General features: G+C 31.5%; 4 protein-coding genes across 8 annotated transcripts in view; 1 reads left to right on the forward strand and 3 right to left on the reverse strand.

Annotated features, from left to right (window-relative positions):
* LOC111034906 (zinc finger protein castor homolog 1) overlaps positions 1 to 7,871 on the forward strand; it is an 83,471-nt gene extending 75,600 nt beyond the window's left edge. For both annotated transcript variants that reach the window (XM_022316331.1, XM_022316332.1), the window contains 5 exons: positions 4,710 to 4,851; positions 5,046 to 5,234; positions 5,878 to 6,277; positions 7,016 to 7,104; positions 7,310 to 7,871. In XM_022316331.1, the coding sequence (XP_022172023.1) occupies positions 4,710 to 4,851; positions 5,046 to 5,234; positions 5,878 to 6,277; positions 7,016 to 7,104; positions 7,310 to 7,584 (1,095 nt within the window). In that variant the 3' untranslated portion in view covers positions 7,585 to 7,871. The remainder of the gene's footprint in view (positions 1 to 4,709; positions 4,852 to 5,045; positions 5,235 to 5,877; positions 6,278 to 7,015; positions 7,105 to 7,309) is intronic.
* Positions 290 to 4,700, reverse strand: LOC111034907 (outer dense fiber protein 3-like protein 2). The gene has a single exon (XM_022316333.1). It carries the CDS (start codon positions 953 to 955, stop codon positions 545 to 547), a length of 411 nt encoding a protein of 136 aa, XP_022172025.1. The 5' UTR covers positions 956 to 4,700; the 3' UTR covers positions 290 to 544.
* A 2,486-nt stretch (positions 7,872 to 10,357) lies between the features above and the next one.
* LOC111034894 (structural maintenance of chromosomes protein 5) lies at positions 10,358 to 24,863 on the reverse strand. 4 transcript variants are annotated; one of them, XM_022316313.1, is made up of 21 exons: positions 24,749 to 24,863; positions 24,147 to 24,286; positions 23,123 to 23,264; positions 21,856 to 22,011; positions 21,662 to 21,791; positions 21,474 to 21,597; positions 20,527 to 20,644; positions 17,036 to 17,164; positions 16,772 to 16,964; positions 16,579 to 16,704; positions 16,310 to 16,470; positions 16,012 to 16,223; positions 15,413 to 15,576; positions 15,206 to 15,338; positions 13,152 to 13,398; positions 12,896 to 13,072; positions 12,584 to 12,820; positions 12,262 to 12,489; positions 12,008 to 12,190; positions 11,853 to 11,945; positions 10,358 to 10,614 (listed from the first exon to the last, which is right to left on the reverse strand). In XM_022316313.1, exons 2-21 carry the CDS (start codon positions 24,272 to 24,274, stop codon positions 10,552 to 10,554), a joined length of 3,144 nt encoding a protein of 1,047 aa, XP_022172005.1. In that variant the 5' UTR covers positions 24,275 to 24,286; positions 24,749 to 24,863; the 3' UTR covers positions 10,358 to 10,551. The 4 variants fall into 4 exon arrangements, with proteins under 4 accessions (XP_022172005.1, XP_022172002.1, XP_022172001.1 ...); XM_022316310.1 differs by having other exon boundaries at positions 24,593 to 24,860; XM_022316309.1 differs by having other exon boundaries at positions 24,400 to 24,860.
* Positions 18,519 to 19,475, reverse strand: LOC111034898 (jerky protein homolog-like). The gene has a single exon (XM_022316319.1). The coding sequence runs from the start codon at positions 19,140 to 19,142 to the stop codon at positions 18,534 to 18,536; it is 609 nt and encodes a 202-aa protein (XP_022172011.1). The 5' UTR covers positions 19,143 to 19,475; the 3' UTR covers positions 18,519 to 18,533.
* Positions 24,864 to 25,813: the final 950 nt, after the last annotated feature.

Raw genomic sequence — 25,813 nt, forward strand, 5'->3', positions numbered from 1 at the left:
ACATCATCGCCGCACACCACTAATGGTGCAAATTTATCCGGACGGCGAATCCCGAACGAAAACTTCGGCATAACATTGTACTTGTACTTGAGTGGAGGATTGTACGCCTGCGGGCTCGGCGATTGTTCCTTTATTTTGTTGGCCAACTGGGGGTCTTCAAATTTCTTCGCTAGACTGTATTGGGGAGCTTTGCTTCTGTATTTGTTCAAAGGCACAGTTTCATATACCGGCCCGGGGGATTTGATGTCTATGATATCATCAATTTTTTTGGCCAGCGTAATGGTTTTGCGTGACAGTGTTGACGGCAACTTGTAAACGTTCGACCCAGGATTGGCGGCTCTCTTTAACACACATATAAATTCACACAATGATACACATACTTTATACTTACTTAAGTAGTCAAGTTCATATTATAACATAGGTACACTTTACAGACAAATAATATTTTATTAAATAATATTTTAGAATTGAAATTATTTTGTAAAAGAGGAATCAATGGTGTGATACCTAGTTAACTAGATGGCATAGCAATTTAAAATTAAAATTAAAATAATAATAGTATAATGTTTGACATTACGGGATCCTGGTCAATTATGCGAAACAGCATCTTGGGCACCGGGCCTTTGACAGGAACTCTAGGCTTATACGCCGCCGGTCCCGGGTTGTCCATGTCACCGTCGAAAGGCAGTTTCTTGGCCATGCTGTACCGTGGCGCGACCGCTCGGCCACGGCACGTCAGCTGTGCCAGATTGTACACCACAGGCCCTGGCCCCTCGGTCTCGTTGCCCAAGTCCAGCCGCTTGTGCATCGAGCACGACGGTGCGCCGGCCACAGTGGGCAACCGGTTCAGGCGGCCCACCGTCGTCCGGGCCCCGTATGCTGCCGGTCCTGGGCCCGCATCCTCCATTCCGAATTCGAACACCTTGCGGTCCATGTATCCCGGACACTTTTTCATTATGACGTCTAGGTGGTTTTAAAATTATTTTCGGTAGAAAAATGTAAGTCCTTCTCGCTCCAATACGAGCTTAATTTAAAATAAAATGATATAATATTATGCACCAATACACCGTGTCGACGTGGAAACTAAAATTTATGAAACCAATCGTTTTTTTGTGTTTAGTTACTACGTATTATTATTTTGTTATAATATTTCAACAATGACGCTTAAAAAATTATTCGGTCGGAATTATTCCGTCTTTAAAATATAAACGGCAATACGGGGCACATTAAACGGTTTCAATTCTAATCAATTTAAGTGCGCGCACATTTCACACTATCAACTCCTTACTGATTAAAATTGATGATGGCGTGAAAAAAAAAACACTCAATATTTGTAAAGAAAAGGAGGGTATCCGGTTACGTGTCTTGAATTTCGCATCAACAACTTCGTTAACAATAACGAAAATAACAATCTCGTGAGAATTTCAAGCACATTAAAAAAAATAAAAAAACTTTTTCTGCAAAAAAATTGTTTTTAAGGAAATAAAAGAAGGGAAAAATCATTTTTTAAAAGAAACGAGTAGGTAGTAGTAATCGCAGTAGTGGTAGTAGTTTTAATCGATCGTGCGGAATCGCTTCCGAAAAGATGATTAATGATGCGACGACAAAAGGCGAATATTATGGAGAAAAAACGCACCCGGCTCGTTTTTATTATTATCATTATTATTTTTTTACCCGCCGCGTGGAACGCCGCCGCCGCCCCGAGAAAATCGATAATCGATCAGCATCAATGTCATCGGTTTCCGCGGCGTTCACCCCTTTTCGTTTTTTACTTCTTTCGATTTTCGTTCCGGCCACGTATATACATACAAGTTGCGATAATTATTGTCGTCGAGTCCCCGGGAAAAACGCACAGGGTGCGCGTTTCATTTTTATATAATATATTTTTTTTTTTCGTTGAACATATGCAATCGCGAATGACACGCGTAACGAAAGAGTTAAATGATTGACGACTACGGGACAATTATGTACGAGGACCGCGTTCGTAGCCGTTTATTATTTATTTATTTTTTCGCACCACTCGTTCCTTTTCCGGGTGTTAATTTTTTCGGAAACGGAAAAAAAACGATTAAAAACTACGGGCGTATTTCCCCTTTGGCTCCCGCCGAATCGCGCTGCTAATGATTTCCGCCGCCGCCGTTTTCCCAGGGTTTTGTGTGTTGTCACGCATCGCGCGATTTCTAACGGCCGGGCAACAAGTCGCTACCACTACCGCGGCCGCCACCACCACATCACGTGTAGTATTACATAAATAATAATATTATCTCGTTTGGATAATATTTACGTGATAAAAATAATTTGTATTGCTTCCGATTGTTTTTAAATTATTATAGAACTTCTTGATTCCACTCACTCCGCCTCACTCTCCCATAGTCTCGCACCTGTATAATAAAATAATACAAATAATAATTATAATAGCAATACTATGTATATATTACGGTGCAGCAGAACGAGGCTCGGTTTTCTCACTTCATCGATATCCGAGCGAAAACCGGTCGATTTTAATACTCGGACTTACTATACGGCCCCTCCCGCAACGTTTGGCTGCACTCCGCTCGCCACCCGGACGGTGTTCATATATTTTTCTTTAAACGCTAAATTATTCATTTCGTATTACTTTGCGTCACATTTATACATATATATATATAATATGCGAGCAGACTACCTGCAGCGTTTAATAATAATAATATTAACGTGTTCCGACCGAGTTTGTTGTCGTTAAATCTGTCAAGTCGTCTGCAGAAAAGTACAAACCGTGTGTAATTGTCGTTGGAAAACCAAGACACTATCAGAGTATCAGCAACTAGGTCGTAATAATTGCTACGCACAGTTATTCGCAAAATATAAAATCCCAGTGCGCGTATTATTATTACCTTTCTCTCTACTTCTGCTGCTACGCATGTGGACCGTATGGGTCTTATAATATGATATTATGATTATTTATTGTTATTGCTCGTACGACGATGACGCGCTTGTTGCAAAAATAAATAAATCGACAAAAAACTAAAAAAAAACTGCTAGACAGATAATACCAAATACCAATATACCGTATACGTGATGTGTTAACGAAAAACGTGGTTTAATGGTCGTTTTTTTTAATATTGCCGATTTATCACTTTTAATTATTTACGTATATCTACATTATATTTGTATACTTGTGGCGATCGATAATAATTCCTAACAACAAGGACCTGTAGTACGCCCAATGCGTGCGTTTAATAAATAATAATTTTAATATAAAATCGTACGCCGCCTAAATGCAGACAATAAAATATCATTGCAACATAACATAGATACCTAGTATATGTAATTGCCGATGTGACCTTCAATTTTTTCGTTTTGTCTTTTCGTTCAGTTGTTCTTTTTTTGTACTGACATCTGTGCAATAATATCAATACTAATAACAACGTGTCCTGGCCCCTGGGCGTGATGATATCGCGCACAATAATGTTCACGTTTATCGTTTATCGTACTGTAATAAGCCACGCAATCGTTTGTTTCCGTCTATCGGTGGATAGCGCACTTCAAAAACAATAAATATATATAATATAAAATAAATTATGACCAATCGATATACAAAAAAAATGTTGTAACCAGAATCGAGAGGGTCTTCTCTGCCTACAGGTCATCGTCATGCGTATTGGTATTATATATATAAATATATTATATAGGTGTATTATAATTTATAATGCACAGTTATTACTTTTAATATCGATATATTATTGCAGTTTACCGAACGTAAAAGCCTTAAGCTTGGTATAGAAATTAGAAAGTGCGGTACCATAATAAAAATAAAAGCTATTTCGTTAATTTATTTTCACCACTCGATAAAACTTAACGAGCTTATATGAATAATGGTTTAGAAAAATTTCAGATATGAAAACTATTTATAATAAACATTAATCGAAGTAAATCCATTTTGTTACCTATGAAACTAGTTGCACTGGCATTTTGTATACCTATAATATTTTATATATTATTCATTGAGATGTCGTCATTAGGTTAATGATATAATATAAAATAACCTTTGCTGACACGAAGTCATACTTAGCCATAAGTAAAAAGCAAGAAAAAGTTACCATTACGATTTGATCTAAGTTTTGTAGACATTTACTTTACTTGTGATTTCAAACAAATAAAATCATGCATGTCGTTGGAAAACAAACACGTGGCGCAACCTGTTAGCGTACAACAGTGAAATTTCCTGCATTACAGTACTCTTTGTTTCACTCGTATTGTATTTATAAATTCAGATCGGAGTTCGTTTACCCACCAAACATTACCACTCACCCGTGGTTGCGGAAAAAATAAAATATAAGAACGTCGTTCACGCCCACGTTTACCCCGTTTTGAGATTTAAAAAAATATGCATTTAATAAGTTATATGGATAATACTCATAAATAATACATTGACATTAACACACTATTATAAACCATATTGTAATCGCACAAATAGTATAGCATTTAATTAATTGCCACGATAACGAGCAAATTGGAAACGTGCGCTGTAAACAGCAAAAATGTTCAGTGTTTTGGTCTTCATCGTCCCGTCTTTAATTTACTTGTTATATATATCCGTGATTGCCGATAATATATCATATATGAACGAGTCCGTCTGCGTGCAGCAGCATCAATAAATTACTATATATTAAAATATCAATATTATTAACGTCATTAAAAAACAACTATTTATCTTTCGTTTTTTCAAGGCTTTTTCGGAATTGGACAAGCTCAAGCCGCACATCATCAAACACACGCCGGGCGCCTTACCAACGTTTATGCAAAAAACAGAGAACATCAACAACAACAACAACAACGACGATACAGAAGAGATCGCACAGCATCCACCCGGTGAGAAACGTTTTTACAAATAATTTTATCGCCAGGAATATTATAGACGGTTGACCAAAAGTACATAAATATAATATCTTCTGTTCGTAAATTTTCCGTTTGAGTTTCTTTCGTATTTTATAATCTAGTTCTATTTACTAAAATAGTAAATAATAATTATGTCGTTTCTCGTGGTATTTACCGCATGCTCACAGCACTGACAATGATGCCGATCTCAGGCGACAGCAACTCGGCCGCTGGTATGCCACACTCACCGTATCCACCGGGATTCGGTGCAGCCATGGCGGCCGCTATGGCCAACCAACAGTTTGCGTCTCTGATGACGTCCCAAGGGTTGCCTTTCATGCCACACGCCATCCAAGCCATGTACTCGTCTCCGACCAGTAAGTACACACCAGCACACCACAAAAACATAACACAATATTATCATGAACAATAAATAAATGATGTTATTTACTCACTTGACCGGCCAGTGTGATGGTTTTTTTTATATCGCCCCGTAAATTCAGTAAATATAATCCGACCCGAATAAGTGACAATTTCTTGTCCGAAACCCTACAAAATCATACGTTGTAAGACTCACCACTAAATATACAGAAGTAAAACATTATTATTATATAGCCCTGTATATATCTGTAATAGTAAAAAATGTACACGTGACAAAATTATGGTCACGCGGCGTTTCGTATAGGCTATTCAAGTACACTACTATCCCCGGACGGTCGGTCCGGTTAACCGATATTGTACAGATATGATTTAAAGTTTTATACATTAAACTACGACGATGTAAGTGAGTGAGCAAATAAATGAGATGAATTCATTGCACTGTTATATAGTGTATAATGTGTCATTTTTGTGATTGGACAGTCGAAATTAGTATTTATTTTATAATAATTTAAAACCCGACCACAACAACCTCAACTGAACAATATTATACCAACAATATCAACCTAGACGATAATAATATAAATAATAAATCAATCAATCAATATATATTAGTAACGCATCGTGTCCCGGATTTTATAGGCCTAATGTTCGCTCCACCACCCGGCTTCAACCACCACCAGACCATGCTGGCGGCGGCCGGCCACAATGGGCTGCTGAACCACCATCGTGGCGGCGAAGCGGCTGGCGGCAGCGACGGGACAGCCGCCGCAGCGCCACATCACCACGGCAACCGGCCGGTGTCGCCGTCGCGTGACATGAGCCCTGAAATGAGGAAGGCACGCGTCCAGAACTCGATGCGCATCCTCAAGGACGAACCGGTTCCCGAGGGATACCTGCGGTTCAGATTCAACGAGGACTGCCATTACGCGCATTGCGGCTACAGGGAGCACCAGACGCATTTCCACTGCATGCGCCAGGACTGCGGTTACAGTTTTTGTGACAAGACCAGATTCGTGCAGCACACGGCCAGACACGAGAGGTACGTTTCGGGGATAAGGTCATACGTAATAATATAGGCAGAGCTCGGTTATGGTTTAAAGTCTATTTTCCCGAAATTGTTTTATCGTGTACGTGCCTGATATAGTCATATTTTGGAGTTGGTATATTATTGTGTTGTCTTATATCCATATCCATATATGTACCTACCACAGAAGATTCGTCGACTAATGAGTGTAGAGACAATGAACGAAAAATGTTTTTCTTAGATTTTGAATTTTTAAACATAAATATATCAATATAATATGTAACCAATATTTTATTTTATCGTAATTTAAAAATAAAATGTATTAAATCCCCCGGATGATTCGAGGCGTTGATTGAAAAACGACATACAGTTTTGGCTGAAAATCATAATAATCTCTGAGGAAAAACCATTTTCAGTACAGTGTTATTTAAAATAATTGTGCTCTGCATTTTTTCATACTCCACCATTCTGCACCCTCGTTTTGATTTTACAATGAATTACCCCCTCCCACATTTTAATTTTTTTTTTACCAAAATAACTTTATAATAGGTAAAGGTGTTTCGTTGGAGGATATAGTTATTAGTTAATAATGTTATATGTATATAATAAGTATGCACTATGTTTATATTGTATGCCTAGATAGTTGTGTAGGTGCCATTTTACTGACTTTTAGTTTCTAAAATATATGTATTTAATATCATTTATACATATTGTTTGGCGTGTGGTATCTGACCATAGTTTTTTTTTTCGCAGACTCGACACTTTGATGGGAGGTGACTTCCAGCAATACAGAGCCAACGTGTCGTGTGGACGAGCAGAGTGCACTTACATTTCTGCTATAAGTGAGTACACCTTTTAATAACCACGTCCGTTATATATTGACCTCCATATCATAAGACATCCCGCATAATTGAAAACGTTATCGGCAATAAACCTGCCTCCCATATCGTATTCACACGCCTATTCGTTCCCCTACCAGCGACGACGTCCATACACGTTATTATAACGACGTTTTTTTTTTTCTCTTCTCCCGCTCGCCGCGCACAGGTACCGGTCAAAATAAGGCGTCGCACTTCCACTGTCTCAAGTGCGAGTTCGTGTGCACCGACACCAACAAAGTGGTGGCTCACCGGCGCCAGCACCAGAAGCTCGACTCCATCATGGCCGCGGGCTTCGAGAAGTTCACCCCGGCGCAGGCGTGCGGCCAGCCCGGTGGTTGCGTGCACTCCGGCAAGCAGACCCACTACCACTGCTTGAGCTGCCAGTACGCCGTGCTCGGCCTGTCCCAGATGACGGCCCACAAGTACCGGCACATGGAATGATGCATCACCGCACGATCGACGGTTACAGATCTGCTCGCGCCTCCCTCTCTCTATATATTATATAATGTATATATCAGTTCCTATAAAGACGTACATATAAATATTACAATAATATTATTATGTACTCGTGTCGATGTCGGCGGCGTGTCCATCGCGAATGACAAAGGCGGTAATGCCAATAATTCGTTGTTAAAAAAATATTGTTACGATCGACAGGTGCCACGAGATGGATATAATGACATAAAAATATGTAATCGAATTTTTAGTATATTTTTGAATGTAAATAGTATATTTCTTTTTTCGTTTTGATCTAATAATTTATTTTGTATACACATATACACACACACACACACAGGGTGTACCTGTATATATATATATATATATATATATATATATATATACGCGGATCATTGTCGATATTATGTTACATACCTACTATTATTATATTATTATGTAAAGAGAGGGAGAAAAAATATTTATATACAATTGTAATTTATTATATCATACCATTTGCCTAGTATTATACTTACACTCAGACATGTTATGTGTACAAGTATGATATTATCATTGTACAAACGCTCAACCATAGTAAGTCGATGACAATGCATCTTTTTGATGCTCTGCGACTATATCTCGTAAGGGTGACCGCCACTCTTCTCACCACACACACACACACACACACCCCTGGACCATAACCACGGTACATCCGTCGTGCGTGATCACTTATTGTACAGCGTAGGGAGGTTTAACTCCGTCCCACGACATTTGATAAACCTATATTATGACCACATATACACGAGTTATATATAGCTATAATGCTATATATATATATATAGATTTTTTTTATTAATAAAGACTCTCCGAGTCGATCACTATCTTTATTATTATTATTATTATTATATTTTCTAAAACTAGTCTCGCTTATTATTTCTATTATTATTATTATTATTATTATTATATTATTAATCATCTTTTAACAGACCAAGTTCTCGTTTTGTAATATTATTTATGTATATATTATATTATAATATACACTTACCTATTATATTATTATATTTTTAATCGTGTAACTTATTTTTGGAAACCGTTCCTCCCACCTCGTTTGGCGGTTTTATTAATATTTTTTCTTTTGTGATATTGATTTATTATTATAATTATTATTATTTGTATAAACCCCCCATCTCCCCCAAAAAAAACCCCCGTGTATATAAAATGTTTAATTTATATATATATATATTCTTTATATAGACTACAGCGAAATAATATAATTATTACAATAACATACTTGAGTGTGTGCGAGTGCATCAAACAAAAACACGTCGTGCAAGTGATCTACATATAGTATAAAGCTATAAAAAAATATAAAACATATTATTTATAATGTATTATAGTTCGTATAACATCATATTATACCGATCAACCAAAAAACGCGATTACATAGACTTAACATCATATATAGTGCCTTGCTTCGTGCGAACATAATAATATTATATGATTTTTAATAGTGTTATTGTATTGGGTTTTTGTTTATTACAGACATATTATTACCTATACCTATACCATTATCATAATTATAATAATATAATTTAGAATTTAAAATAATAACATAAATCAAACATGTGAATCCCGTTATCGTGAATACTGTTACCTATATGATATTTTATTTAGATTGAAAAGCAGCGTTGGAGGGGGGGGGGGGTTGCTGGTGCGGAAGTCCGTTTCCGAAACCCGCGGGTGGTGCGCAGGGCGTTGTCGTCGAGAGTGGGACTGATCGGACGTCAGGAAATATTTTACCCACTTGGCGAAAAGAAAATGTGTCGTCGATCTGGTTTTTCTAGTGAAGGTACACCCCCAGCCATACCTAGGTATTATTATTATTAGGTACCTACGTTAATTCTCTATTTCCCGATCGATGTTGAATGTAGCGTGGTTTATGCTGCCCCTCCGCCGAGTGTTTAGTATTAAATTCATTTTTACGCGAGAGATGACCTCCCCTACCCCACCGATGACGAGTAGCTGGGACGATCGCTTGTAGATTTTGTCGGAGGGGACACAATATTTGAACGACGAGAGCGCGAAAAAAACACGAAATTTGAAAAAAAAAGACAACATAACAATATTATGCCATCACGGACGCAACAGCATCATACCTGATAATAATTTTAATTTTTTTTTTTACAAGTATTGTGATAGAATTTTTTTCGGTATACATTCGTATTGATTTTCACGGCTGCCATAAATATATAAATATATATATATATATATATACAAATATTTTTTTCAGCTAGGTACTGTGTTTAGATTTTTATATAGTTAATAATAATAATATATTGTGTAAATGTAATACAAAATTAAATAATTCATTTGAATATAAATATTTATATACTATTATGGGTTAATTAGTGCCTTAACACATTATTATTATCAGTTTTTTTTTGTATATTTGATTTTAGATTATCTCTATGATGTGAGTTGATCACAGATATTTGATTGTACAATCTTTGTTTATTATTATTATTATTTTTTTTTTTAGATATTATTTAGATGGTAGATATTAAGTATGATTTTTATGAGTTGGTGTATAATAAATTTGTGAATTGAATAATAATAAAAAAAACAAACAATATAAAATTATTGAATGATGTCTTTTTTAATTCTGATGTATAATTAATTTATGCATTAATTGCGAATAAAACAGTTATACATTTTTTACCCTGCATTTTTAACTTAAAACTTAATTTTTACATGAATATTGAATATAAATACAGAAAATGAATATTATCAATAACTCATAACACAATAGGTATACAGCACAAAAAACATAAATAATTAATAAAAATGCATAATGCTAAAACTTAATACTATAAGAACTCACAATATTTGAGATATAGAGTCATTCATATAAGACTAATAGTAATAATAGTATAATAATAGTATAAAAAAAAATGTTATGTCATGTTCGATTCTTCACTTATCAATACAAAATATGATGTCCACCGTAGTGTTTTTAAATGATAGGTTCTTGATCAACTGAAATAATAGAATAAAAATTATTAAACTGATATATAATTCATTTTAGTTACTACTAATATTTTTTTGGGTCTGTCTAAGCCAATATAAAGCTCACAATATTATTTAGGTATAACTGTATAACAACAATGTATAATATTTTACTAACAACTAAATTATAGAGTTTATATTATAATACATAATTAGTATTATATTCCGAGACCGCAAATGTCTTATTATTTTATCTAATGTATGATTATTATGATAAATATATATATATATATATATATATGTACACATTGTTATCAGCTCTTATTTTTCGTATATTAAATTTTAGGTTGAAAGATAAAAAAAATATTTCGAACACTCAAAAAGCTTTAAAATATAATATAAGGTTCCTCGTAAGTTGTTGTTGGTGGCAATATAAAAAAAAGTTGAGTTACGCTCAATATACACAATATATAGAATCATTTTTTATGAGCATTTAAATTTAGAATTTTAACAAAACTCGTAAGGATTACAAAAAATTGCAAATTATTTCCATTTTTTAAATTCAATAGTAATTTAAAAATATTATTTGTGTGTACTTGAAATTTTTAGAGTATATTATTATATTTTAAACAAAAAATTACTTTTCAAGTAAGTTGTAATTTTGTTGGCAAAAATGAATTTAACTTACTATAGTACTAATGCTTATTAGTAAAATAAATTACTTTAATTACATACAATAATATCATCAAATATACTAAATTGCTAAGTAACATTATAGGTTAACAGACCGTCTATGCTCAGAATCATTTTTTGTTTACAATGATTTTAAATTGTCGAATTCAAATGTATACCATGATGGTATCCAGAATGACATCCACTTACTCGCTTTTTTTATCAAAAATTGCATTAGATTAAGAAAAAACTATTAATAAAGGACTATTTTACATTGATATTATATAAATAATATTTGGCTGGTATTCAAAAAGTATTACAAAAACCTATCTAATGTAGGTAGATATAATTCAGTAAGTACACATATTTGTAAAGAAAAAAATAGAATATTTTCTTTACAAAAACATAAGTTATACAATTATTTGAGATTGATTAATAATAAATTGTTAGGCTACAATATGTTTAAAAAACAAATTGATACTATAAATATATTATCAAAAAGTGAAGTTCTCTATTTAACACTGAAGTAAAATGTTAACTTTTAGATTTTATAGAAAAAGTCCCCCCCCCCCTTTCAACAAATACATTTAACAAACCTTTGGTGTGACAACCAAATACTGATTGTTCCTGTCTTCAAATAACTCCATAAACAATTCCATCAGTTTCTTTTCATAAACTTTATCCATGCCCTATGAAATTGTATGTTTTTAAATAGTTATCTAAATCATTTTATTTTTAAAAGTCTACAAACCTGATTTATTTCATCAACAATTCTAAATGGGAAGTGAGTAACTTCTTGAAGGCATAACAAAAATAGAGCTGTTGTCAGTGCCCGTTCACCACCACTTTGGCTTTTGGCATCTAATAGTCTCAACGAAGGAATGTCATTGCGAAATTGCACCTTTATCAATAGCCCATATGCTTGGAAATCGTACTAAAGTTATTTGGATTTAAATCATAAATTATAATTACTGCCAACAAGAATAGTAGGCACAGAATATTTACCCTCGTTACACCAATATCCAATTCAATTATGCCACTACAACCAAATGATTTGAGAAATTTCTGGAAATTAACACTCAACAAATTAGTAAGTTCTTGAATTTTAGGCAACCATTCAGAGTGTAATCTTTCAATTTCATTTTCTTTGGTTTGAGCATTGAGGTTTAGACTTTCCAATTTATTTTCTAAATTCTTTATTTTTATCTTGCGTTCCTTGTATTCTTTTATCAACTATAATATAATCGACAGGGAATATAACTAATGTATTCTATAATCTAAATTTATTATTTTTTAAACAAAAAGCTAATATTTCTTCTCGTTTTACCTGAGGAGCATTTGGATCAATATTTAGACAATTGAGTTTGGCTTTTTTTTCAACAATTAATACATCTAAATCATCAACATCAATCTGTTCTATACTATTAAACTTTTCAAGAATGGGTGGAAATAAAATTTTATCATACGGACACACTCCATTAGTCCAATGTACAGCTACATCTAGCATTTTCTTGAATTCTGAATCCAACTTTTGTATGTACTTCAGATATTCGCTGAAATTGCTCTAAGAATAAAATAGTTTGAAAATCATAAAATTAATTCAACTTAACAAACATTTAAAATTTGCAAAAACCATTACCAAGTTAGTAACATAGAGTGTTTTTAATTGGTTCAAAACTTTGTATTCATCATGCATGTCAACGCAACAATTACTAACAACAAAGGCAGAACCCATAAAATATATCATAGTAGTTGAATAACTGTCCAGCATCGTAACAACTTTATTCATTGAATCAAAGTACTTATTGATTAGTTGCTAATAACACAAACGTACAATAATAATCCAAAAAATCAACTGGTGAATGATAATATTTAATAATTTATAATAAACAAACCGAATTTTGGCTTAATAATTTGGTAGATCTTTCTTTTTCCGTTTTAAGTTCACTTTGTTTGAACTCTAGATCTTTTACCACTTTATCATAAGCTAGTTGCCTGTTTTGAAATTTCATAAAACTTCCCTGTATTTCTTTTTTTCTAGCAAAAAAAGGCTGACGACTGTCTTCAGCAGTTCTAAGCTGATTAATAATTTCAGTTTGTTGTTGTTCAAAATGTTCACAATTTATTCTAGCTTCTTGTTTCCTGAAAAAAGCCGAATAAAAAAATCAAATTGAAAACAAAGTAATTAATTAAAATAAAATTACAATAAAAATGTAGATTGACAAAATTTGTAAAAATCTCAAAAACCACAAAAATGTTCAAGTTATTTTGAGTTAGAAATTCATAAAAATTGTATATCTAAGATTTAAAAAATTTCACACAAGACTCCTTATAAGTTTATCGACCTTTAAAAAATATAAATGTCTACCGGACGATTATTATAGTTGACAATATAATTTTATTCATTGGGTCAAAAATCCTGAAAATGTAATACAAAGCTCCTGATATATTAATACAATATCAATTGAAAAAGAAAAAAATAAATAGACACTATTTTGTTTTATAAGCACTTAAAGTTCAAATTTTGACAACAATAACCAAATTGAAAATTTACAAATTATTCTATAGTTAAATATTTATAAAATTTTAAACTTTAACAGTAAAGGATAAAAAATTTAAAACAAAATTGCACACAAGAAGTTAATTCTGTAACCAAAAAATCTAAAAAAATACAAACACAGCCTTTTTCTTATAGTTACTTTATGTTCAAATTTGGGTAAACTTACATATTAAATAAGCAAGAAGAAGAATTTAAGTTATTTTGTTGTCATTTAAAAATTTAATTTTTTGTGTGCACTTGAAACTTTTATAACAAGGACTTTTCAAATGTAATTTGGCTGGCAAAAATGAAGTTAACCTACTGTAGTACTAATGCTTAAGAGGACGCAACACCCGCATGTGTTGTCTCTGTCTTACCAACGTAGAACATACCAAAAACTGTTTTGAGCGAAATAGAACCACTCAAGCTGTAATCCAAGCTAAGCAACCTAATTTTCACACTATAAACCAGAAAACATTTACTGTGCAACATCATTTTTTTTTTTTCAATCACAAACACAAGAAAAGTTTTTATTGCTCATAAATAAGTAATTATAATTGTAATTGTGAATAATTACTTGTAATTGTGATATCGAAAAAATAAAAACTATGTTGCACAGTAAATATTCTCTTGTTTATAACATGAAAATTTGGTTGCTTAGCTTGGACTACAGCTTGAGTGGTTCTATTTTGCGCAAAATAGTTTTTGATATGTTGTACATTTGTAAGACGGAGACAACCCATGCGGGTGTAGCGTCCTCTTAATTGTAAAATAAACAACTTTAATTACAATAATATCATAAAATATACTAAATTGCTAAGTAATATTATAGGCTGACGGACTGTCTTCGGAGAGGATTGTTTTTCGTATACAATGATTTTATTTCATTGAATTCAAATTTAACACCATCGTTACAGTAACCCACTTATAACCTACTGTACAGCAGATTAACATCCATTTCCCCGCTTTTTTCCTCATTATTTTTCTACATCAAATAGTTATAATATACAACCAAATTAATAGTATTGTCATATTTTTATGAAAAAAGTGTATTAATATATATTTATTATGTTTACACAATACAAATAGTTTTGTCAAATGACGGTTTTAATTGCAAAACACAATATAATTCATAGAAAAGATATTCTGGTTAACTTTAAATTATTGGCTAAAAAAGAATTGAAATTACCAACAAAAATACTTTTAAATGTCAAAAAATGAAAAACAGAATTAGGTACGTATTTAGATTTACATGTTATTGACATTTTATCATTTCATTTCTATTTCTTTTATTAACTTGCTTGAACTAAGAATGTTGTATTGTTGAAGACATAACAAAAATAAATGAAAACGTTATCAACTTCTGAGCATAACACATCTAATATCATATCACGTCTAATAATAGTTTACTTGGTTGTCAGAGATTGAATCAAATTTGAGTCTACAGAAAACAGCAAAAATTGTGCCTCATTTGATATTTGTGTTTGTCGTGTGATTTTTTCTCCTGTATAGTTTGAAGTTTTTATATTGACTTGATCATTACCTGTATATAAAATAAAGTCACATCAAATATCAATATCCTAATAAATACTCTTGATTTAAATTTTTTAGAATTACCTGCAAAAAAGAACCCAATATTTTTGGGTAAATTTTGCATATGATTAAAAACTTCCTTGGAACCAATAGGTATATTATGCATGTCGTAACTTCTAGCTAGACATCTTCTAATGACAGGTGGTACTCGTATCATGTCTAATGCATAAGTATGGAAGCCAAATTTTCTGTTTTAAAAATAAAAATATTAATGACTTCAATTTGTACATAAATAAAATCATCAGACCAAAATGTTTGATTAAATAACAAAATAAAGTGAAACTTCTATATTATTTCTATAGTGTAGAATGAGCAACCAAAAAAAGTGTTTTTATAGGAATTCAGTAAATAGAACTTAATTTATTTGGTTCTCAACAATTTTTCATTCAACATAATATTTTGCTAATTGGAAGTGTTATATGGATGTAAAATAAAATTCATACTCTAAAATAGGAAAAACATATTTTTTTTTTTTTGATATTATCTTAGCCATTAGAGTGCATGTTTTCATTTAGTGTATGAATATTATTTAATATATAAGTTTACAGAGTTGGCAACACTATTTTAACAAAAACATTTTATTTACATCCATCAGTCTTTTACTAAGCATTTTGATTGCTTACCTTAAACTATTTATATCATAATTTGGTATCTCATTAATTTTAAAATTGGCAGGAGGAGCTGAGATTGAATTAATTTTCATCCAACGCTCTTGTTGTGCTATTTTATTAAATGTAGTCAGATCTTCTGCATACTCAAAAACAAATGCAATCAAATCACGATAATTAACAATGTTTTCTATGTACTTGGCATTTTTTTGGTCAAGTACTTCAATCTATAATTATTAAAAATTTTCCCAACATATAATATTAAAATTTTAAAAATTAAATACTTAAGAAATAGTTTATTAATTCAAAATACCTGAGTGAATAATGGTTCAAATACTTGTCCTTGAAAAATTGCTGACTTGTTGCAGTTTCTTAGCCATTTTACTGCTTTCCACATTTCTGGAAACTTTCTCTGTAATAATTGAGTTTTGTTTTCATCTTTTCTTTTTTCAAGTTCAAGTTCTTGATCAATGGCTTCATATAAAATACAGAGAGTTCAATAAAAATTAAATAAAGTTAACAACTAATATATGAAACTAAAATAACATCTTATTTTTACTTAAAAAGCATGAAAATACTTACCACACATTTTTTCAGTTAGACCTCTCAGTTTGTTTTTGATATTCTCTAAATTGTTTCTCACAGGGTAAATATTTGCATCGATACTTTGGATATTTTTATTTATTTCGATAAGTTCCAGTTTACATTCTGAAAAAGATATAATTTACACATTTTAGTATCAACAACCCTAAAATATTTAAGATTTTTATTTTACCTTCAACATTTAATGTTTCATTTTTTATACTTTGTAACTTCTCTTCCATAGATGATATAGACTCTGTAAGTTCTTCAATTTTTATTGAAGCTTTTTTAGCATTTTTTTTCAATTCATTCATATCAGATACATGACATTTGGCAGCTTCAACCAAATTATTAAGGTTTTCAATTAACTTACTTACTGCATTTGCCTAAACCAAACATACATTTTCATAGATCATCCAAAATATTTTAAGGCTAGATTTAATCAACAAATCATTACATTCTGAAGAACCACATTTTTCAGACTAATTTCCCCAGATTGTTTCCTTTTAATTATATCTCTTTGCTTATTAATAAGACTTAAGGCATCCTTATTATGTTTTGTTGACTCTTCAAATTTTTTTCTTTCCTATGTAAAAATAGTATGAGGATTAGCATAATCACAATTTATTCACTTTTAATAGAAGTATTAGTTCATATTCATTAAAAATAATAAAATGATTCATACTAGATGAATATTTTTTAGTACATCAGATAATAGGTGACACACTTTTTATATTTTTAGTATTATGACAGACCTAACAATGTTAACACTTAGATAATCCTGCCAAAGACCATCAATTTATCTATTACTTTTATAAGTCTACAAATGACACACGGTTATTAAAAAATAATAATAAATATACATAATACAATATATTATAATAATTAGAATATCAAGGTAAGATATGTATCGTTGATAATAATTAATTGATGTACAGTGGAACCTCGATTATCCGGGGTAGTGATAGGGAGGGGGTCACACGGATAAATGAAAATCACGGTTAATCAAGACTTTTTATAATAATGAAATTTTTTATTTAATTTTAATTAGAAATACATAGGTACAATTTTATAATAATGAAATTTTAAAAATTTGATTCAATTATAATTAGAAATATACATAATATACATACAATAATTTTATACAACAAGTTATTAGGGCTTAAAATATGAATCAGTCTTTGTTTTTTTTGGTTTGAAATAATTTTCCTTACTTCACTTCTAATTTTTCTTAAGCCAATAACGTCATAGAAGTCAAAATTTTCCTGTTCGCAGAAGTTCAAGAGGACATCAACTGCTTCCATTGCTTGGCTTGTCTGTATTTTTTCAAAATGTTCTTCATTATCACTCTCAGAAGAAGAATCAGGCTGTTGTGAGGTAGATGGTGTAGTTAAGCTGCCATAACGAACTGCTATGTCACTGTCACTCAAACGCTCAAATCCCTCTTCGTTAAGATATTTTTGTAGCTAATCAACAATATCGTCTTCGTCTTCATCAACATTAGTGAAATCTGGAATAGATGTAGCTAGATCAAGACAAGCTTTTATATCCTTATCGACCTTATCTTCAATACTTTCTTCGTCATCATAGTCTTGATCCAAAATTTTTGCCCAAGAAAGCCTTAACGTAGTTGCAGGTACATTTTCCCAAGCATTACATACTGCAAAAATGGCATCTTTTATGGTCCACGTTTTCAAAAGTTCTTTCATCGAATCAAAACAATCTTCTTGCAAAAGATAACGGAGAAAAAATTTTTGTACCTTCGTTTCAAACAGGAAATCCTTTCTTGATCCATTGGTTGTATTATGAAAGTTACGTTAGGTGGTAGATAATACTATAGTAGACAAAAATTTGACCATACGGGGTTTTCAGGGTAGATTCTGAGGGGTGTGAAGGAGCATTATCAAGTAGAAGAACAGCTCTTTATGGTATTCCTTTTTCATTCTGAAATTTTTCTACAGATGGAAAACTTTAAAAAACCATTCACTAAAAATAACCTGGTTCATCCAAGCTTTTGGATGGTGGTAATAGTTACATGGTAAATATTTCATTTCTATCCCTTTAAAATATCTTGGTTTCTTAGCTTTCCCAATAACAGTTAATTTGATCTTATGTGAACCGGTCGTATTTGAACAAGTCATAATAGTAAGTCGTTCTTTACTAGATTTATGTCCAGGAGCTGATTTTTCAGATTGCGCAGCAAGTGTTTTCAAAGGTAGCATTTTCCAGAATAGACCTGATTCATCTGCGTTGTACACTTGGTCAGGGGACAAGTTCAATTTTGAAAGGAATGAATTGAATTCGTCATTGAATAGTGCTGCAGCAGTCAAATCTCCACTCAGGCTTTCGCCTTGAATGTCCAGTTGTCTTATGCCATGGCGAGTTTTGAACCTAAATAACCAGCCTTGTGAAGCATTAAATGTTTCCTCAATTTTCAGATGTTCATAAAACCATTTTGCTTTTTCACAAACCATTGGCCCTGAAATCAGTATACCTTCAATACGCTTCTGTTTAAACCATTCAAAAAGAGCAGATTCCATGTCAGATAAAGATGACTTTTTCATAGTTTTTCTCTTCTTAGCTGATACCTCTGCACAAGATATGAACTTGAAAATTTCCTTTTTTTTGTTTGACCAAGTCACGAACTGTCTGTTGACCCACGCCGAATTAATTTGCAAGTTTTTGAACACTTTCACCTTGATCTACAGCCCGGTTAATAATCAACACTTTTTTCTCAAGAGAAAGAACGACACGTTTTTGTTTAGCACTCATTATTAGATTAATACGTTATACCACACGTTACGTTCGGCGATAGCGAAGGAAAAAAGCAAACTGAAGGTGATTCGATAAATATAATAATCGATGTACAATATTGCTTATCTTCATATTATTATCGTCAAAAATGTCATTAATATAATTGTCGATATCGTATATTATGTAATATAAAATGTTCGATTATAAATAAATTATATAATTTTTGGAAGAGTGAGCACGGTTAATCGCAAACACGGATAATCGAGTCAAGGATAATCGAGGTTCTATTGTATATTATAATACACATTATTATATTTTGCTACTGCTGAAATCAATGTTAACTTCAAATATAAAAATATAGATTAAAATTATGCAATTTCAAGATTTTATGGTAAATAAACTTCAAATAAAAAGGTTTTTAGCCTACATGAACTTCATAACCAGAAAATATTAGGATACATTATGTCTTTACTACAATGTTTGTTAAGATTTACAGTTTATGTTTTAGAATGATGGTATGAAAAAATGTACAATGTCCTCTTCGTGTGGGCTTGATGTATTGACAAAAAGTTGTTAAGAATTTTGCGAGATTCAGCATATTTGGGGCAATTGAACATTATTTGAACTCTATTGTGAGATTTTAGTAGTTGTATACAAAGATAAAATATTTTATAATAACAATGAAATTCTAAATGAGGGCCTCAATACTATTCGCTGTATTGCAGGCATGTCAAAGTCCCCGGCTTATTTGTGTATTGCTGCAACTACATTGTTAATGGATAATTAATAGTAAAAATTATATAATTTTCTTTTAATATCAGAACCGTAAACATTCATTAACTGGGGGAGATAGCATCTTGGGTTTGTGCTGTCGGGTAGCTCATGGTAGAGCAATCACCCGGCAAGCAACAGACCTGAGTTCAATTGCCGGTCTGGTGACTTGATTTTTAGGATTATTCCTCAGAAGAAGTTTACATGATTATGTTAGAGAGGTAAACATTATGTTATTTTTCTGTCTTATCTTTCTAATAAACTTTAATTGAATACGAAATGAACAAAATAAAAAATTAGTAAAAAAATTTTTTATCAATAAATTTTTATGGCTCGCATAGTAAAGAATTCAATATATTTGGCCCAGTTAATACTTGACATGCCTGCAGTATTTTGTACCATAAATATACAATAAATTCATACCATAGAAATCTGTTGCCAAGCCAACATATACAAGGACCAACATCTTTTCTGTAACACAACCAATAATTGTTCTTCCAATGATTTTTTTTCTGTGAATGAACTAACAATTGTTTCAAGTCTAAAAATAAAAAATTTTAAGATAATATTTTTATTTTTTTTTGTTTATAAATGTTTTATTAAATCTGTTACAAAAAGAACAATAAGAACAATTGATGAAATTGGAAAGTAGAAGAAAAAAAAATAAAAATAAAATAACAATCTAGATATAAGTATATAACAGAGCGTAGAAGCCTCCCAGTGGAGGTACTACATTAACAAAAAAAAAGCCATGAGTACCAAAATTTAATTATTCAGTAGGTTTCTACACCATTTGCGTTTTGGCCGTTTGGGAGGATTACCTGGGATAGTCAAGGAAGAGATGTCGTACATAAGTAGGTTTCTATGATTTAAAATACGGTTATGGAATCTTTTGTAGTGTGTTTTAGCCACGTCTGCTACAAAGGGTATGGAAAGATAGTGATGGAGTGTGTGATTGGAAACGTAGTATGGTGCTTTAGTGATTTGTCTTAGAGTTTTGGATTGATAGGTTTGTATTCTATTGATGTTGGTAGGTTTTGCTGATCCCCAGAGCTGTATACCATAGACCCATATTGGTTTAAGTAGCATTTTGTAAATAAGGAGCTTGTTATTCAGATGAATATGTTTAGAGGTCAGTAGGTGTCTTAGTTGGCGGCTACGATCATTGAGTGTTAACCATTGAGCGATGGAACCAAACCAGTCAGTCATTAAAATGCATGAGTTGTGTGCGTTTACTGCTTGCATAGGCTTTACTACATTAATTATTAATACACTGCTAAAAGAATAAATCTAAATTTCTGTATTGCGTGTTTGTTAGACGAAGACAGTTTGTTTATTGTTTTCAATAACCCGAAAAAATAAAAGCTTACTTTAAATTTACAGCAATCTCTGATCTGACATTATCTTGTAATTTCTTTTGATCACTATCATATGTAGTTATGCTAACAGCAAGAGTTTTTAACTTTTCAAAATTATTCAATAAGTCTTGATTTTCTACAATAATACAATATACAATAAGTACTAATAAGAGCCCTTCGTGAAACAGTTATAAACTTACCAATACTTTGCAAAGCATTTATTAATAGGCCTTTAGAATCTAATTTAGAAAAATCTTCAAGTCTGTCTTGTGGTAAGAACTGACATAGATTATGCACTTTTATGTTAAAACTTTCAACAACAGCAGAGTACTATAAACATAAAAAAAAATAATGATCATCTAACTAAAATTGTACAATATTATTTAATAATTACTTTTTTTTTTGAGACTAAGATACTGTTAACATAATAGTGACAAGCATCATCGCTGGCAAATATTGTTCTTCTCAAATTCATATTTTGATTCGATCTCTTGTAAAGTTCTATGGAAATATCAGCTACGGATTTACCTAGTTTTACAAATTGACTGACCTAAATAGTTTACGTATAATAATTTAATATAATGATAGAATTCTCAATTTAAATATATAGAGTTTAACAATACATTTTGTTAATATTAGTTCATTTTTTCTTTGTTGATAAAATAATGATTTTTTTTCGCATTTTTATTGATGTTTTTTTATCTTTTACGGCATATTTTTGATTTGAAGTATGTACTTTGATGGAGTGCATATTTTAATATTTAGATAGAAATCATGTACCTACTTTGACAAATATTTTTCATTAACCAGTCAAAAATAATTTAATTGAATGGAGAATATATCATAAAGTTATCAAAACTAAATATTTATGAATAAACTATTAAATCAATTAGGTTGATTTAGATTGACAGTGCAACAAATGAAAATAGTATAACTAACTATAGGTATTTATATTAAAGACATTTAATGAGGGTAGTAGAAGATAGCCCCAACATCGATTATATTTTATACTATAACTAGCTGCCCGATCTTCCTCCAGAAGAAATTATTTTTTTATAATTTAATTTAAAAACATAAGACTATTTTCTGGCTATACAAATAATAAAACGATTATAAAATAAAAAAAAAGAAACAGACATCGTTATCGGTGAATACATGAAAATAATTGGTGATTAGTTAATTATTATTATTATTATAATGAGGGTACAAAACCGGTTTCCTTCGTCTCCAAAATCAAGTTAGATTCTTATATATATATATATATATATAGTAGATAGATAGATCATAGTACATTCTATAGGTATATTCTAGGTTTATTCTATAGGCCATATTTAATGTATTTTAAAAATTGTCTGCATCTAAATTAACACATTTTTTTGATAAAAATTACGATAGTTATAACTGACTGATATATAACAGGTAAATGCTAAAATGTTCTAGCAAATCTAATATTGTTTTTTTATCATTCTACAATTAATATCATAACAAAGGACTACAGTTATGTTTATATTCAATTTATAGAGAAAAGTATATACAAGGGAAGCCAGTACATGCCCAAATTCCCTCATATCCCGCAACGCATATGTTATTCATTGATGTGAGATACATGAGTAAAAAAATTACTTAGTAATACTTTAAGTTGTAACTAAAATTAAACTAACTTTGTCTCCTCTATTAATGTCCTTAGGATTACCACCAAATCCTAATATGAGAGCTGTAACAATTGACGATTTTCCAGATCCATTAGGCCCAATTATTAAATTCAATTTTGAATGTGGAGTATATGTAACTTCAGTAAATGTCCTGCAAAATTGATATCATATTTGTAAAATGGCTTATTAGGAACCTAATTTTTAAAAAAACTTTAAATGTTTTAAACTTTTAACTATACATAGTAGTACGAACCAAGTTAGATAAAGTACCTAACTACATATATTACAACATTTAACAACAAAAAAAAAATATAAAATTGTATTATTATATTTATATTCATATACAATAAACAGTAAGTAGATATCAGCAGTTGGAAGCATCAAGCTAATTGTAGGCTGTAGCAACACTACTTTCATTGTAGCAATAATGTAGCATCGCTACAATACACCGTCTCCTAATGGAGCAAAATACTATGGTAAGCTTACTTAAAATTAATAATATTTTGCCGCTACCTACAACAGATTTGATGATGATTAAAATATTGTAACTATTGAATTTGTTCATATTAATTAATGATGGTATGTGCAATATTGAATTTTTTGGGTTTAATCCACAATCAACTCATGTGAGTATTCAAACCCCATCCAGTGACCAAAATCAGTACTAAATACAAACTACCAATTTTTAATAGGTAAAAAAGTAGCGAGTTACATTTAAACAAAATGTAGCATTAAAAGAAACCCACTATATTTAAAAAATGGTAGCAATAGACGAGCTACTTTTTGGGGGGTATAAACTTTAGTATTGGTGCACTGCATAAAAACCAGTAGTGTTCCAACCCAACCCAATTAATTGGCAGGTATATAAAATTTAAACTGCATGAGATTATTACAAATAATTTCCACTTATAATAATGAAAAGTTAGAAGTGTAATTGCTACCTATTAACTGAAGAACATAAGTGTGATAATTATTTATAAAATCATAAATTAATTAATATTTTTACAGGTTTTGAGGATGTAAACCAACTCACATGAAATTCTTTAAAACTACTTTGACAATTGAACCGTCAACTAAGTCATCAAGCTTACGTTTTTTGCTTACAACGTCTGAAACTTCAAAATTGTCATTGCTTCCGGATCTCATTGAGGAGTTATTCATTATGATGTATACCTAATCAGAATAAAAAAAAAAAAATGTAATTTACACTTAACGTACTTGTAAAAAAAACTCTTCAGCCAAATGCCATACAATAATACTATCGTTCATAAAAAAATTATTTATACCTAAACCACGTATCAACTAAAGGCACAATTCGTATTAAATAATATGTATATTATTGTCAAAGCGCAAAAATGTTTAAATTTTAACAATTTTGATTGTAACCAAATGTAAGAATTACAAAAACCACGACGAAAAATAGAAAATAGCTGGGACGACGTACACCGGTATAAACGAATTAGATATTAACTCAATTACAACGAAAAAAATTTTGTTCTCGGAACTCGGTTGTCACTTTAATAATTGTCAGTGCTCGGCAGCTGACACTCAGTAAGGCCGCACTTTTGTCCGTACTCCACAGTTCCGGTAAGGTCAGGACAGGTTTGGTATTCCATTAAATTTCAACAAAAGTACCCCAATCGCAGCAGGTTCCAGGCGCTTCAACGATTGTAAGTTTTGCCAGTTCTAAATTCTAAAAACTAAAAACTATAATTGGATTGTCTGGTGAGTGATGAATGAGGAAAATAGATAACGCCAAATGGCGCGAAAATAGACAAAGCAGTGTCGCTAGGTACGGTAAATTGAAATTACTCCTTCGAAACCTCGACGACTCGACCTTTGTACACGACACACATTTAGCTGATATATTATTATATAATTATTAATTAATATAATATTCCTTAATTCGTGGTAGATGACCACGATTTAAGGTTCTTTAGTCGTGTACTTGTGTAAAGTGTACATGATCAAGCCACCAAGGTAACTAAATAATAAATATTTATTTGTCAAAATATACACCTTGTAGTTTGTGCAATATACATGAAAACTTTATTTGACCACCCCATGTCACCCATAAATTAGGCATAGTATAAAATATTCTTTTATTTGATGTAATTATATCTATGGAAGTGACCACGGACTCCAGAGTCCAGATCAGTAGCGAGAGGCCAAAGAGCAGTCCGATGACGGATGGTGATTCGTCGAGTGATAGGACTCCTCAAGATTTACAGACACCCATCTGATTTCATTTGTTCTGTGGCTTTATTATTATGAAACAAAATTTTGTTAATAGGGATCTGAATTATACACTAGCATGGACATACCTAGACAGCCTTAATTATATTCTTTAATTGTATTATCTAGACCCTCTAGACTTACCTATTCATTTAATAGGTAGGACATATCAATCAATAATCTATAAAATATATAAACAATTTTTTATTTATCTTCAAATTATGTTTATATACCATATTATAGTCTTGTACCTGCATGTAATCTATATCTATCGTAATTCGTAATGTAATTTGTATACGGACGAGTGCGCGAGCGCCAAACGCTTTTGGAGCTTTGGAGGGAGTCGACGAAAGGGAAAACGAAAAAGAAATTGATATTACGGAGGCGTCGTGATTTCCACGGTAATGTGGTCGTGTGTCGTCGGCTGTCGTCGTTTTATTATTATTATTTTTATTTTACTTTTGC

This window comes from Myzus persicae, unplaced genomic scaffold (assembly GCF_001856785.1).
Source record: "Myzus persicae strain clone G006 unplaced genomic scaffold, MPER_G0061.0, whole genome shotgun sequence".
NCBI lineage: Eukaryota > Metazoa > Arthropoda > Insecta > Hemiptera > Aphididae > Myzus > Myzus persicae.